Here is a 16,220-nt window from a genome sequence, read left to right as displayed (position 1 = left end):
CGCTACAGCCGCCGGTGCGGAAGAATAGAGTGCCCCACGGCACAGGCCCACCCGCGGTTCGGTGGGCCCCAATCGTGGGCCAGGCCACCGTGGGGGCACCTCCCGGGGCCAGATCCCCCCTTGCCCCCCCGAGAACCCCGGAGGCCGTCCGCGTCGCCAGGTCCCGCCAGTAAGGACCTATTCTAATTTACGCCGGCGGGACCGGCAAAAAACGGGTGGCCACGCGGCCCATCGTGGGCTGGAGAATCGCCGGGGGGGCCGCTGCCAGCGGCCGCATACCAGTGCGGAGCAATTCCCGCCCCCGCCAAAACCCCGGTGCCGGAGAATTGAGCTGGCGGGGGCGGGATTCACGCTGCGCCCCGGCGATTCTCCGACCCGGCGGAGGGTCTGAGAATCCAGCCCCATGCCTTTCCTTTCAGCAATATATTTGATTTGATTTATTTGGTTTGATTTATTATTGTCACATGTATTAGTATACAGTGAAAAGTATTGTTTCTTGCATGCTGTACAAACAATGCATACCGTACATAGGGAAGGAAGGAGAGACTGCAGAATATAATGTTACAGTTATAGCAAGGTGTAGAGAAAAGATCAACTTAATACGAGGTAGGTCCATTCAAAAGTCTGATGGCAGTAAGGAAGAAGCTGTTCTTGAGTCGGTTGGTGCGTGACCTCAAACTTTGATATCTTTTTCCTGATGGAAGAAGGTGGAAGAGAGTATGTCCGGGGTGCGTGGGGTCCTTAATTATGCTGGCTGCCTTCCTGAGGCAGCGGGAATTGTAGACAGTGTCGATGGATGGGAGGCTGGTTTGCATGATGGATTGGGCTACATTCACGACTTTTTGTAATTTCCTGCGGTTTTGGGCAGAGCAGGAACCATACCAAGCTGTGATACAACCAGAAAGAATGCTTTCTGTGGTGCATCTGTAGAAGTTGGTGAGAGTCGTAGGTGACATGCCAAATTTCCTTAGTCTTCTGAGAAAGTAGAGTCGTTGGTGGGCTTTCTTAACTAAAGTGGGGGGACCACGACAGGTTGTTGGCGATCTGGACACCTAAGAACTTGAAGCTCTCGACCCTTTCTACTTCGTTCCCATTGATGTAGACAGGGGCATGTTCTCCACTACGCTCCCTGAAGTCGATGACAATCTCCTTTGTTTTGTTGACATTGAGGGAGAGATTATTGTCGTCGCACCAGTTCACCAGATTCTCTATCTCATTCCTGTACTCTGTCTCGTCATTGTTTGCGATCCGACCCACTACGGTGGTATCATCAGCAAATTTGAAAATCGAGTTGGAGGGGAATTTAGCCACACAGTCATAGGTGTACATGGAGTACAGTAGGGAGCTGAGGACACAGCCTTGTGGGGCACCGGTGTTGAGGATGATCGTGGAGGAGGTGTTGTTGCCTATCCTTACTGATTGTGGCCTGTGAGTTAGAAAGTTCAGGATCCCGTCGCAGAGGGAGGAGCCAAGGCCAAGGCCACGGAGTTTGGAGATGTGTTTCGTAGGAATGATGGTGTTGAAGGCTGAGCTATAGTCGATAAATAGGAGTCTGACATAGGTGTCTTTGTTATCTCGGTGTTCCAGGGTAGAGTGCAGGGCCATGGAGATGGCGTCTGCTGTGGACCTGTTGCAGCGGTACGCGAACTGTAGTGGATCAAGGCAATCCGGGAGGCTGGAGTTGATTCGTGCCATGACTAACCTTTCGAAGCACTTCATGATGATGGATGTCAGAGCCACTGGGCGATAGTCATTAAGGCACGCTGCTTGGCTTTTTTTTGGTACAGGGATGATGGTCGTCTTCTTGAAGCAGATAGGGACCTCAGATTGTTGTAAAGAGAGGTTGAAGATGTCTGCGAATACCCCCGCCAGCTGATCCGCGCAAGACCTGAGTGCCCGTCCGGGTACCCCATCCGGGCCAGTGTAATGATTGTTATCAATTGACAATAATCCGCTTCTGTTTGAGCAATATGTAAAACATATATTTCACATTTTGTTTGCAATAATCTCGAAAGGGCAAACTTTTGAGGGTAAATCAACATCTGACACGTGGGAGGCTTTCAAGTGTCAGTTGAAAGGAATTCAGGACCGGCAAGTTCCTGTGAGGAAGAAGGATAAATACGGCAATTTTCGGGAACCTTGGATAACGAGAGATATTGTAGGCCTCGTCAAAAAGAAAAAGGAGGCATTTGTCAGGGCTAAAAGGCTGGGAACAGACGAAGCCTGTGTGGAATATAAGGAAAGTAGGAAGGAACTTAAGCAAGGAGTCAGGAGGGCTAGAAGGGGTCACGAAAAGTCATTGGCAAATAGGGTTAAGGAAAATCCCAAGGCTTTTTACACGTACATAAAAAGCAAGAGGGTAGCCAGGGAAAGGGTTGGCCCACTGAAGGATAGGCAAGGGAATCTATGTGTGGAGCCAGAGGAAATGGGAGAGGACTAAATGAATACTTTGCATCAGTATTCACCAAAGAGAAGAAATTGGTGGATGTTGAGCCTGGAGAAGGGTGTGTAGATAGCCTGGGTCACATTGAGATCCAAAAAGACGAGGTGTTGGGAGTCTTGAAAAATATTAAGGTAGATAAGTCCCAGGGCCTGATGGGATCTACCCCAGAATACTGAAGGAGGCTAAAGAGGAAATTGCTGAGGCCTTGACAGAAATCTTTGGATCCTCACTGTCTTCAGGTGATGTCCCGGAGGACTGGAGAATAGCCAATGTTGTTCCTCTGTTTTAGAAGGGGAGCAAGGATAATCCAGGTGAGCCTTCCGTCAGTGGTAGGGAAATTACTGGAGAGAATTCTTCGAGACAGGATCTACTTCCATTTGGAAGCAAATGGACGTATTAGTGAGAGGCAGCATGGTTTTGTGAAGGGGAGGTCATGTCTCACTAACTTGATAGAGTTTTTCGAAGAAGTCACAAAGATGATTGATGCAGGTAGGGCAGTGGATGTTGTCTATATGACTTCAGTAAGGCCTTTGACAAGGTCCCTCATGGTAGAGTAGTACAAAAGGTGACGTCACACGGGATCAGGGGTGAGCTGGCAAGGTGGATACAGAACTGGCTAGGTCATAGAAGGCAGAGAGTAGCAATGGAAGGATGCTTTTCTAATTGGAGGGCTGTGACTAGTGGTGTTCCGCAGGGATCAGTGCTGGGACCGTTGTAGTATATAGAAATGATTTGGAGGAAAATGTAACTGGTCTGATTAGTAAGTTTGCAAACGACACAAAGGTTGGTGGAATTGCGGATAGCGATGAGGACTGTCAGAGGATACAGCAGGATTTAGATTGTTTGGAGACTTGGGCGGAGAGATGGCAGATGGAGTTTAATCCGGACAAATGTGAGGTAATGCATTTTGGAAGGTCTAATGCAGGTAGGGAATATACAGTGAATGGTAGAACCCTCAAGAGTATTGAAAGTCAGAGAGATCTAGGTGTACAGGTCCACAGGTCACTGAAAGGGGCAACACAGGTGGAGAAGGGAGTCAAGAAGGCATACGGCATGCTTGCCTTCATTGGCCGGGGCATTGAGTATAAGAATTGGCAAGTCATGTTGCAGCTGTATAGAACCTTAGTTAGGCCACACTTGGAGTATAGTGTTCAATTCTGGTCGCCACACTACCAGAAGGATGTGGAGGCTTTAGAGAGGGTGCATAAGAGATTTACCAGAATGTTGCCTGGTATGGAGGGCATTAGCTATGAGGAGCAGTTGAATAAACTCGGTTTGTTCTCACTGGAACGACGGAGGTTGAGGGGCGACCTGATATAAGTCTACAAAATTATGAGGGGCACAGACAGAGTGGATAGTCAGAGGCTTTTCCCCAGCGTAGAGGGGTCAATTACTTTTTAAAAAAAATAATTTTTATTAAAGTTTTCACAAAATATCAACAAAATGTAAAAGGAACCCAATAGAATTAAATACCAAACAAAACAAAACAACCCAGTGCCCCCTCCCCCCTATACATAAATAATATATTAACATCCGCCGAAACACATAGCAAACATAGCAAATATATACACCCCATCAGATCCCCCAGTATAGACAAACAAAAAATAAAATAGAACACCCTCACTCCCCCCCGGGTTGTTGCTGCTGCCATTGACCAATGTCTGTCGTTCTGCCAGAAAGTCTAAGAACGGTTGCCACCGCCTAAAGAACCCTTGTACCGACCCTCTCAAGGCGAATTTCACCCTCTCCAATTTAATGAACCCTGCCATATCGCTGATCCAGGATTCCACGCTTGGGGGCCTCGTATCTTTCCACTGAAGGAGAATCCTTCGCTGGGCTACCAGGGACGCAAAGGCCAGAATTCCGGCCTCTTTCGCCTCCTGCACTCCCGGCTCCTCTGCCACCCCAAATATTGCGAGCCCCCAGCCCGGTTTGACCCTGGATCCTACCACCCTCGACACCGTCCTCGCTACGCCCTTCCAAAATTCCTCCAGCGCTGGGCATACCCAGAACATATGGGTGTCGTTTGCTGGGCTCCCTGAGCACATAACACACCTGTCCTCACCCCCAAAAAACCGGCTCATCCTTGTCCCGGTCATGTGTGCCCTGTGCAGCACCTTAAACTGTATGAGGCTGAGCCTCGTGCACGAAGAGGAAGAGTTCACCCTCCCTAGGGCATCTGCCCAAGTCCCCTCCTTGATCTCCTCCCCCAACTCCTCTTCCCACTTACCTTTCAGCTCCTCCACCGAGGCCTCCTCCTCCTCCTGCATCACCTGGTATGCTGCCCATATCGGGGTCCACACCGAGGCCCCCACTTCCCCCCTGTGCCGCATCCATTACCCCCAAATTTTGAGGGCAGCCGCCACCACCGGGCTCGTGGCATACCTCATTGGAGGGAGAGGCAGCGGCGCCTTTGCCAGCGCCTCCAGACTCGTACCCTCACAAGACGCCGTCTCCAGCCTCTTCCATGCCGCCTCCTCCCCCTCCATCACCCACTTGCGCACCATCGCCGCATTGGCGGCCCAGTAGTACCAACAGAGGTTGGGCAGCGCCAGCCCCATCCCCATCCCTATTCCGCTCCAGGAACACCCTTCTCACCCTCGGGAGTCCCTCGCCCCCACACAAACCCCGTTATGCTCCTGTTGACCCGCCTAAAGAAGGCCTTCGGGATAAGAATGGGGAGGCACTGGAACAGGAACAAAAACCTTGGGAGCACCGTCACCTTGACTTACTGCACCCTACCCGCCAGCAACGCGTCCCACCTCTTAAACTTCTCCTCCATTTGCTCCACCAGCCTCGTGAAATTAAGTCTATGCAGGGCCCCCCAGCTCTTAGCCACCTGGACCCCCAAATACCTGAAGCTCCTCTTCGCCCTTTTTAGTGGGAGCTCGCCAATCCCCCTCTCCTGGTCCCCTGGGTGAACCACAAACAACTCGCTCTTCCCCATGTTGAGCTTGTACCCTGAGAAATCCCCGAACTCCCTGAGGATCCTCATTACCTCCGGCATTCCCCAAACCGGGTCCACCACATATAGCAGCAAGTCGTCTGCATAGAACAACACCGTATGCTCCTCCCCACCCCGCACCAGCCCCCTCCAGGTCCTCGACTCCCTCAGTGCCATAGCCAGGGGTTCAATTGCCAGCGCGAAGAGCAGGGGGGACAAGGGACACCCCTGCCTCGTCCCTCGATGCAACCGAAAGTACTCAGACCTCGTCTTGTTCGTGGCCACACTCGCCATCGGGACCTTGTACAACAGCCGAACCCACCTGATAAACCCCTCCCCAAACCCGAACCTCTTCAGCACCTCCCACAAGTACCCCACTCTATCGAAGGCCTTCTCAGCGTCCATCGCCGCCACTATCTCCGCCTCCCCCTCCCTCGCTGGCATCATAATAACGTTCAGGAGCCTCTGCACATTCGCGTTCAACTGCCTCCCCTTCACAAACCCTGTCTGGTCTTCGTGGATGACCTGCAGCACACAATCCTCCATTCACGTGGCTAAGACCTTCGCCAGCAACTTGGCATCTACATTTAACAATGAAATCGGCCTGTAAGACCCACACTGCAGGGGATCCTTGTCCCGCTTCAGGATCAAGGAGATCAGTGCCCGGGACATCGTCGGGGGCAATGCCCCCCCCCACCCCCCCCCCCCCCCCCCCCCCCCCCCCCCCCCCCCCCCCCCCCACCTCCCTGCCTGAAGATCCTAACCAGCAACGGGCCCAACAGGTCCACATATTTTTTGTAAAATTCGACCAGGAAACCGTCCGGCCCCGGTGCCTTCCCAGCCTTCATGCTCCCTATCCCTTTGGCCAGCTCCTCCAACCCAATTGGGGCCCCTAATCCCGCCACCAGTCCCTCCTCCACCTTCGGGAACTTCAATTGGTCCAGAAAGCGGCCAATCCCTCCCTCCTCCAGTGGGGGCTCGGACCGATACATTTCCTCATAAAAGTCACTGAAGACCGCATTGATGCCAACCCCACTCCACACCACACTCCCCCACCCCACCCACCCCCACCCATCCTTGATTCCCCCAATCTCCCGAGCTGCATCCCGCTTCCGAAGCTGATGCACCAGCATCCGACTTGCCTTTTCCCCATATTCATAAATCGCCCCCTGGGCCTTTCTCCACTGCGCCTCCGCCTTCCTGGTGGTCAACAGGTTGAATTCGGCCTGGAGGCTACGCCTCTCCCTCAACAGTCCCTCCTCCGGCACCTCCACATACCTCCTGTCTACCCTCACCACCTCCCCCACCAGCCTCTCCTTCTCCCTCTGCTCTCTGCTCTCCTTGTGGGCCCTAATGGAGATCAGCTCTCCCCTAACCACCGCCTTCAGCGCCTCCCAGACCATCCCCACTCGGACCGCCCCGTTATCGTTGGCCTCCAGGTATCTCTCTATGCTTCTTCGGACCCGCTCGCTCAGCTCCTCGTCCACCAACAGCCCCAACTCCAAGCGCCACAATGGGCGCTGGTCCCTCTCCTTCCCCAGTTCTAGGTCTACCCAATGCGGGGCGTGATCCGAAATGGCTATCGCCGAGTACTCGATATCCTCTACTCTCGCTATCAGCGCCCTGCTCATAACAAAAAAGTCGATCCGGGATTAGGCCTTATGAACGTGCGAAAAGAATGAAAATTCTCTAGCCCCCGGCCTTGCAAATCTCCAAGGATCCACCCCTCCCATCTGGTCCATAAACCCCCTCAGTACTCTAGCCGCCGCCGGCCTCCTGCACGTCCTAGACCTGGAGCAATCCAGTGCCGGATCCAACACCATGTTAAAGTCCCCCCCATTATCAGGCCCCCCACTTCCAAGTCCGGGATCCGACCCAACATGCGCCGCATAAAACCCGCATCGTCCCAGTTCGGGGCGTACACGTTGACCCTTTCCCCTTGCAGCTTACCACTTACCAATACGTACCTGCCGCCATTATCTGTCACAATGCTCGACGCCTCGAACGACACCCTCTTTCCCACCAAGATCGCCACCCCCCGATTTTTGGCATCCAGCCCCGAATGAAACACCTGACCTACCCACCCCTTCCTCAATCTTACCTGGTCTTCAGGTGTGTCTCCTGGAGCATGACCACATCCGCCTTCAGCCCCTTCAGGTGTGCGAACACCCAGGCCCGCTTAACCGGCCCGTTCAGCCGACTTACGTTCCAGGTTATGAGCCGGATCGGGGGGCTACCCGCCCCCCTCCCCCACCGACTAGCCATAACCCATCCTTGGCCAGCCATGCGCCCGCACCCCACACCTGGCCCGTTCCCCACGGCGGCAGACCCCTCCTAGCTGCTGCTCCCCCCATTGCACTCCCACAAGTCAGCTGACTCCTGCTGACCCCGGCTGCTCCCGCCTCTCCTTCGACTCCTCCCATTGTGGGACTTCCCCTCCCCCTTCATTACCCAACAGCAGGCTCTCCGCCTCCCCCTTCCATCCCAAGCGTGGGAAAAAACCCACGCTTCCCCGCCCCGGCTCCGCCCCCTCCAGCCTTCAGCGCGGGAAAAAGCCCGCGCTTTCCACCTACCCGGCCCCTCCTCCTCTGTCGCAGCTCCCTTTACAGGCCCAGTCCCCTCACCCCTGACTCGGGCCTCCCCCTCCCCCGCGGGGCCCCATCCCCCCATACCGCCATCCACCCACAACTCCGTTTACTTGTCCCCCTCCAAGAGCCCACCCGACAGACCCAAACAAAACAATGCCCAACCCACCCTAACCACCCACACCGAACCAAAACTGAACACGAACAAAGAACCCCCCCCCTCAAAATGTAACACAACAACAGCAATCCCCGACCATCCCCACGCCCGACCCCCCATCCCGACCCTCAGTTCGTGCCCAGCTTCTCGACCTGAACAAAGACACACGCCTCCTCCGGGGACTCAAAATAATGGTGCCGGTCCCTGTAGCTGACCCACAGACGCGTCGGCTGCAGCATGCCAAACTTCACCCCCTTCCTGTGCAGCACCGCCTTCGCCCGGTTGTACCCGGCCCTCTTCTTCGCCACCTCCGCGCTCCAGTCCTGATATACTCGAACCTCCGCATTCTCCCACCTGCTGCTCCTCTCTTTCTTGGCCCACCTGAGTACGCACTCCCGATCAGCGAACCGATGAAACCGCACCAACACCACCTGCGGCGGCTCATTAGCCTTGGGCCTCCTCGCCAGCACTCTATGGGCCCCTTCCAGCTCCAGGGGCCCCTGGAAGGACCCCGCTCCCAACAGCGAGTTTAACATGGTGACCACATAGGCCCCCACGTCCGACCCCTCCAGCCCCTCCGGGAGGCCCAGGATCCATAGATTCTTCCACCTCGACCAATTCTCCATCTCCTCGAACCGTTCCTGCCATTTCTTGTGGAGCGCCTCGTACGCCTCCACCTTTACCGCTAGGCCTAAGATCTCGTCCTCGTTATCTGAGATCTTTTTGAAAAAATAATTTTTATTAAAGGTTTTCATAAAATATCAATAACAAAATGAGAAAGAAAAAAGAACCCAACAGGGTTAAATACAAAACACAATCTAAAAAAGCAACCCCCCAAACCCCTCCCCCCCTGTACCTAAATAATAAATTAACATTAACACCCCGACTTAAGACAACAGGTGTATACACCCCCTCAGGCCCTTCCAGTGTAAATAACATAAACAAAAATAAAGTAACCCACCTCCACCCCCCCCCCCCCACCCCCCCCCCCCCCCCCGAGCTGCAGCTGCCATTGACCAATGTCTATCGTTCTGCCAGAAAGTCTAAGATCAGTTGCCACCGCCTAAAGAACCCTTGTACCGATCCTCTCAAGGCGAATTTCACCCTCTCCAATTTAATGAACCCTGCCATATCGCTGATCCAGGATTCCACGCTTGGGGGCCTCGTATCTTTCCACTGAAGGAGAATCCTTCGCCGGGCTACCAGGGACGCAAAGGCCAGAATTCCGGCCTCTTTCGTCTCCTGCATTCCCGGCTCCTCTGCCACCCCAAATATTGCGAGCCCCCAGCCCGGTTTGACCCTGGATCCTACCACCCTCGACACCGTCCTCGCTACGCCCTTCCAAAATTCCTCCAGCGCTGGGCATACCCAGAACATATGGGTGTCGTTTGCTGGGCTCCCTGAGCACATAACACACCTGTCCTCACCCCCAAAAAACCGGCTCATCCTTGTCCCGGTCATGTGTGCCCTGTGCAGCACCTTAAACTGTATGAGGCTGAGCCTCGTGCACGAAGAGGAAGAGTTCACCCTCCCTAGGGCATCTGCCCAAGTCCCCTCCTCGATCTCCTCCCCCAACTCCTCCTCCCACTTACCTTTCAGCTCCTCCACCGAGGCCTCCTCCTCCTCCTGCATCACCTGGTAAGTTTCCGAGATCTTCCCCACTCCCACCCACCCCCCCGAGAGCACCCTGTCCTGTACTGTGTGTGACAGCAGCCGTGGGAATTCCACCACCTGCCGTCTGGCAAACGCCCTTACCTGTAAGTACCTGAAGGTGTTCCCCGGGGGGAGCCTGTACTTCTCCTCCAGCTCACACAAGCTCGCGAACTTCCCGTCCACAAACAGGTCCCCCAACTTTCGTATCCCTACCCTGTGCCACCCCAAAAACCCTCCACCTGTTCTTCCTGGGGCAAACCGGTGGTTCCCCCGTAATGGGGTCCACGCCGAGGCCCTAACTTCCCCCCTATGCCACCTCCACTGCCCCCAAATTTTGAGGGCCGCCACCACCACCGGGCTCGTGGTATACCTCCTTGGAGGGAGCGGCAGCGGCGCCGTTGCCAGCGCCCCCAGACTCGTACCCACACAGGACGCCGTCTCCAGCCTCTTCCATGCAGCCCCCTCCATCACCCACTTGCGCACCATTGTCGCATTGGCGACCCAGTAGTACCCACAGAGGTTGGGCAGCGCCAGCCCCCCCCTATCTCTACTCCACTCCAGGAACACCCTTCTCACCCTCGGAGTCCCTCGCGCCCACACAAACCCCATTATACTCCGGTTAACCCGCCTGAAAAAAGCCTTCGGGATAAACACGGGGAGGCACTGGAACAGGAACAAAAACCTTGGGAGCACCGTCATTTTGATTGACTGCACCCTACCCGCCAGGGACAGCGGCAATGCGTCCCACCGCTTGAACTCCTCCTCCATTTGCTCCACCAGCCTTGTAAAGTTAAGCCTATGCAGGGCCCCCCAGCTCCTGGCCACCTGGACACCCAAATATCTGAAACTCCTCTCCGCCCTTTTTAGTGGGAGCTCGCCAATCCCCCTCTCCTGGACCCCTAGCTGAACTACGAACAGCTCGCTCTTCCCCATATTGAGCTTGTACCCCGAAAAGTCCCCGAATTCCCTAAGGATCCTCATTACCTCTGGCATTCCTCCCACCGGGTCCGCCACATACAGCAGCAGGTCGTCCGCATAAAGCGACACCCTATGCTCCTCCCCAACCCGCACCAACCCCCACCAGTTCCTCGACTCTCTCAGTGCCATAGCCAGGGGTTCAATCGCCAGTGCGAAGAGCAGTGGGGACAGGGGACACCCCTGTCTCGTCCCTCGGTACAACCGAAAGTAATCGGACCTCCTCCTATTTGTGGCCACACTCGCCATCGGGACCTCATACAACAGCCTAACCCACCTGACAAACCCCTCCCCAAACCCGAACCTCTTCAGCACCACCCACAGGTACCCCCACTCTACCCTATCGAAGGCTTTCTCAGCGTCCATCGCCACCACTATCTCCGCCTCCCCCTCCCTCGCCGGCATCATGATAACGTTCAAAAGCCTCCGCACATTCGCGTTCAACTGTCTCCCCTTCACAAACCCCGTCTGGTCTTCATGGATGATCTGCGGCACACAATCCTCAATCCTCGTGGCTAAGACCTTCGCCGGCACCTTGGCATCTACATTTAGCAAGGAAATCGATCTGTAAGACCCACATTGCAGGGGATCCTTGTCCCCTTGGCCCATCCCTCCCTCCTCCCGTGGGGGCTCGGATCGGTACAATTCCTCGTAGAAGTCCCTGAAGACCCCATTGATGCCAACCCCACTCCGCACCACACTCCCTCCCCTGTCCTTAACTCCCCCGATCTCCCTAGCTGCGGCCCGCTTCCGAAGCTGATGCGCCAGCATCCGGCTTGCCTTTTCCCCATATTCGTAGACCGCCCCCCTGGGCCTTCCTCCACTGCACCTCCGCCTTCCTGGTGGTCACCAGGTCGAATTCGGCCTGGAGGCTGCGCCTCTTCCTCAACAATCCTTCCTCAGGTTCTTCCGCATACCTCCTGTCCACCCTCACCATCTCCCCCACCAGCCTGTCCCTCTCCCCCCCGTTCCCTCCGCTCCTTGTGGGCCCTGATGGAGATCAGCTCTCTCCTCACCACCGCCTTCAGTGCCTCCCATACCATCCCCACTCGGACCTCCCCGTTGTCGTTGGTCTCCAAGTATCTCTCTATACTTCCTCGGACCCGATCGCTCACCTCCTCGTCCGCCAACAGCCCCACCTCCAAGCGCCACAGTGGGCGCTGGTCCCTCTCCTCCCCCATCTCCAAGTCCACCCAATGCGGGGCGTGGTCCGAAATGGCTATTGCCGAATACTCGGTATCCTCTACTCTCGCTATCAGCGCCCTACTCAAAACGAAAAAGTCGATTCGAGAATAAGCCTTATGGACATGTGAGAAGAATGAAAATTCCCTAGCCCCCGGCCTTGCAAATCTCCAAGGGTCCACCCCTCCCATTTGGTCCATAAATCCCCTCAACACTCTAGCCGCCATCAGCTTCCTACCCGTCCTAGACCTGGAGCGATCCAGTGCAGGATACAACACCGTGTTAAAGTCTCCCCCCATTATCAGGCCCCCAACTTCCAAGTCTGGGATCCGACCCAACATACGCCGCATAAAACCCGCATCGTCCCAGTTCGGAGCATACACATTGACCAGTACCACCCTCTCTCCCTGCAACTTACCACTTACCATATGTACCTACCGCCATTATTTGCCACATTGCTCGACGCCTCGAATAACACCTTCTTTCCCACCAAGATCGGCACCCCTCGATTTTTGGCATCTAGCCCCGAGTGAAACACCTGACCTACCCACACTTTCCTCAGTCTTATCTGGCCTGCCACCATCAGGTGTGTCTCCTGGAGCATAACCACATCCGCCTTGAGCCCCTTCAGGTGCGCGAACACGCGGGCCCGCTTAACCAGCCCATTCAGTCCCCTTACATTTCAGGTTATCAGCCGGATCAGGGGGCTACCTGCCCCCCTCCCCCCGCCGACTAGCCATGTCCCCTCCTCGGGCAGCCACTCGCCCGCACCCGACACCCGGCCCGTTTCCCCCGTCTCGACCCACCCCACTCGCTCCAGCTCCTCCTTGATCTTAGCAGCAGCAAACTCGATTCCACCGCCACCCCCCCCCCCCCCCCCTCCCCCCCTCCCCGGCTAGGACCCATCCTAGCTGGTTTACTCCCCCCCATTGCACTTCCGCAAGTCAGCTGACTCCTGCTGACCCCGGCCACTCCCGCCTCCCCTTCGACTCCTCCCATTGTGTGGCACACCCTCCTCTATGTCTCCAGCAGCTTATCAATAGAAACCTTCATTGGCTCTAGCAGGTCCGTTATAATCTCTCTGAGGCCAGCGCTGGATACCCTCCTGTTGCTCCTCCGCCCACTGCCTCCACGCTGCCTGGTCTATGCCCGCCGCCATTTTGTCCTTCTTCCCTCCCTTCTTCTGGTCCACCACCACCTTTTTTGTCACCCCGCTCCTAGTTAAAGCCATATACTGACGGGGAGCTATTATTAACTCCCTTCCCACACCGGGGAACGTCGAAAAAGTGCCCTTGGGGGCCCTGAAATGAGCCCAAAATTCCATTTTTGCGGGAGCTGCCGAATGTGCAACTTAGCTCCGCATAGCCGCAACCGGAAGTCTCGAGAGGGAATCCTTTTGGCAGTGTTCGCTTCACCAATCTGCCCAAAATGTCTGTGGAAACTCCTGAAAAAGGTCTAAGAGTCCGTTCCAGACGAGAGCTGCCGAATGCGCGACATACTCCTCCATGGCCGCCACCGGAAGCCTCGTCCTCGCTTCTTCAGTGGCCTTGGTGAGATCTTTTCACAGTTGTTCCCTCTGCTGTTAGAATTCACTTTTGATAAAGGCCCTCAGGTCAGTTTGCAGCTTTAAGCTTGCCCTTCCCCCGCCTGCATGCTGGAAGAGGCCCTGTTTATCCTTTTGCAGACAAATCTTTTACTGTTTCTGCCGGGTCAGGTAGCCAAAAGACATAACATTCCTGGGGGACACTTTCAGGGGAATGTTGCAGTCTTCTTCCCACACCGGGAAATGTCAAACAAATGCCGTGTGGGCCCTGTAAAAGAGCCCAAAAGTCCGTTCCAAGCGGGAGCTACCAAATATGCGACCGAGCTCTGCATAGCCACACCCGGAAGTCCTTATCTGAGATCTTTTGTCGGACCTTGGGGATCGCCACCCCCTGGGCCGTCTGGTCTCCAGCAGCTTATCAATAGAAGCCTTCATCGGCTCCAGCAGGTCCGCTTTGAGCTCCCTGAAGCAGTTGCTGGATAACCCGCTGCTGCTCCTGCGCCCACTGCATCCACGCTGCCTGGTCCCCGCCCGCCGCCATCTTGCTCTTCTTCCCTCGCACTTTCTTTTGCTTCACCACCACTTTTTTCACCACCACCGCTTTTCACAGTAACTTCATTTGAAGCCTACTTGTGACAATAAGCGATTATCATTTTTCATTTAGTCGCCCCGCTCCTGGTCCAAGCCATACACTGTCGGGGGAATGCTGCAGTCTTCTTCCCACACCGGGAAATGTCAAAAAAATGCCATTGGGTGCCCTGAAAAGAGCCCAAAAGTCCATTCCAAGCGGGAGCTACCGAACGTGCGACTTAGCTCCGCATAGCCACAACCGGAAGTCCAGGGGTCAATTACTAGGGGGCATAGGTTTAAGGTGTGAGGGGCAAGGTTTAGGGTAGATGTATGAGGCAAGTTTTTTTACACAGAGGGTAGTGGGTGCCTGGAACCCGCTGCCGGAGGAGGTGGTGGAAGCAGGGACGATAGTGACATTTGAGGGGCATCTTGACAAATACATGAATAGGATGGGAATAGAGGGATACGGACCCAGGAAGTGTAGAAGATTCATAGATATCATAGAATTTACAGTGCAGAAGGAGGCCATTCGGCCCATCAAGTCTGCACCGGCTCTTGGAGAAAAAGCACCCTACCCAAGGTCAACACCTCCACCCTATCCCCATAACCCAGTAACCCCACACAACACTAAGGACAATTTTGGACACTAAGGGCAATTTTATCATGGCCAATCCACCTAACCTGCACATCTTTGGACTGTGGGAGGAAACCGGAGCACCCGGAGGAAACCCACGCACACACGGGGAGGATGTGCAGACTCCACACAGACAGTGACCCAAGCCGGAATCGAACCTGGGACCCTGGAGCTGTGAAGCAATTGTGCTATCCACAATGCTACCGTGCTGCCCCAACTAGATTGTAGTTTAGTCGGGCAGCATGGTCGGCACGGGCTTGGAGGGCCGAAGGGCCTGTTCCTGTGCTGTACTTTTCTTTGTTACTTTGTTCTTTGTTCCAAATAACTATTGTCCGAAGGAAGTGACTACTGCTCACACACATGATGAAACTGCCATGAAATTCCCAATATGTGGGACATGTGACGCTTCCTGCTCATAGTCCTTGCTCAGCCTCTAAATGTGCCTCTCGTGATAACATTTAGCATTTTAATCTGTAGGATGCCATCAATAAATCTTCAGGAATGTCCCTCGAAACTATATGCACAGTGTAAATATCTTCCAGAGGGGCTAGAGACAGCCAAGGAGGACGAGCTAGTTGTTTACCAGGAGCAAGCGGTACGTGACAGGGAGTACCTGACTGCTGACAGCACCTCTGGGAAGGCCTCAGGAACGGAGCTACCAAGGACATGCATAGAAGCAGATCAGCAATCAAAGTAAGTGGAAAATTCTTTCTGGAGGTAAAAAGACTGCACTGATAAAGAAATGTAGGTTATCATTGCAACTTTAACCCTTTATCAGAACTCAAAACTGAATCATAAACTAAAGAGTATCTTCAGTTCTCAAACCTGCTATCTTGTCTACAGCCTGAGACCCTACACTGAGAGTCTGTTTTCCCCTGGCTGGGGAATCTTGAACCCAGGGGCGCAGTCTCAGGATAAGGGGCTGATCATTTAGGAGTGAGATGAGTAGAAATTCATTCACTTAGAAGAGGTTGTGAATCTTTGAATAATTTGTATGCACCAACAATGTTCACCCCACTCCCTCACCCGATAGTGGCCATCCCCTCCATTATGCCCCTCACCCCCGACAATGTTCACACAACCCAACATCCCTAGAATTTCCCAAAGCCCCTCACTCGGCAGTGTTCACTCCCAGGAATTCTGGAATGTGAGTCGGGAGAGAGGGTACAGGAGTAGACAAGCACTGTCCAGGGGAACATGGAGTGAATTGAAGATCCCTGGCTGTGTGTGTGTGCAGAATGGGGACCATGCGGTGTTGTGGGGGCATGTGGAGAGAGTAAACTTTACCGCAGGTAGGGTGACATTTTTGGGGAGCAGTGAACTTTGCTGGGGGGAATTGGATAAATATTGCTGGAGGGGGGGCGGGGGTTTGGGGTTAAATATTATTGGGCGGTTGGGGGTGAGCATTGCTGGTGGAGGTGACCAATGCTGTGGGAGGTGGGGGGGGAGGTACATTGCGAAGGAGCTGAGGAACATTGCCTGGGGAATCATAGAATTTACAGTGCAGAAGGAGGCCACTCGGCCCATTGAGTCT

At 54.6% G+C, this 16,220-nt stretch overlaps 1 protein-coding gene across 1 annotated transcript in view; it reads left to right on the top strand.

Moving 5' to 3' along the window:
• The window catches only part of LOC140408231 (uncharacterized), a 62,139-nt gene extending 46,756 nt beyond the window's left edge, over window positions 1–15,383 (top strand). The window contains exon 9 of the mRNA XM_072495163.1: window positions 15,164–15,383. Within this exon, the coding sequence (XP_072351264.1) occupies window positions 15,164–15,383 (220 nt within the window). The remainder of the gene's footprint in view (window positions 1–15,163) is intronic.
• Window positions 15,384–16,220: the final 837 nt, after the last annotated feature.

Source organism: Scyliorhinus torazame, chromosome 3 (assembly GCF_047496885.1).
Source record: "Scyliorhinus torazame isolate Kashiwa2021f chromosome 3, sScyTor2.1, whole genome shotgun sequence".
In the NCBI taxonomy this organism is placed as follows: Eukaryota; Metazoa; Chordata; class Chondrichthyes; order Carcharhiniformes; family Scyliorhinidae; genus Scyliorhinus; species Scyliorhinus torazame.
Note: the sequence above shows the minus strand (reverse complement) of the source record. Positions and strands in the feature narration are given on the sequence as shown.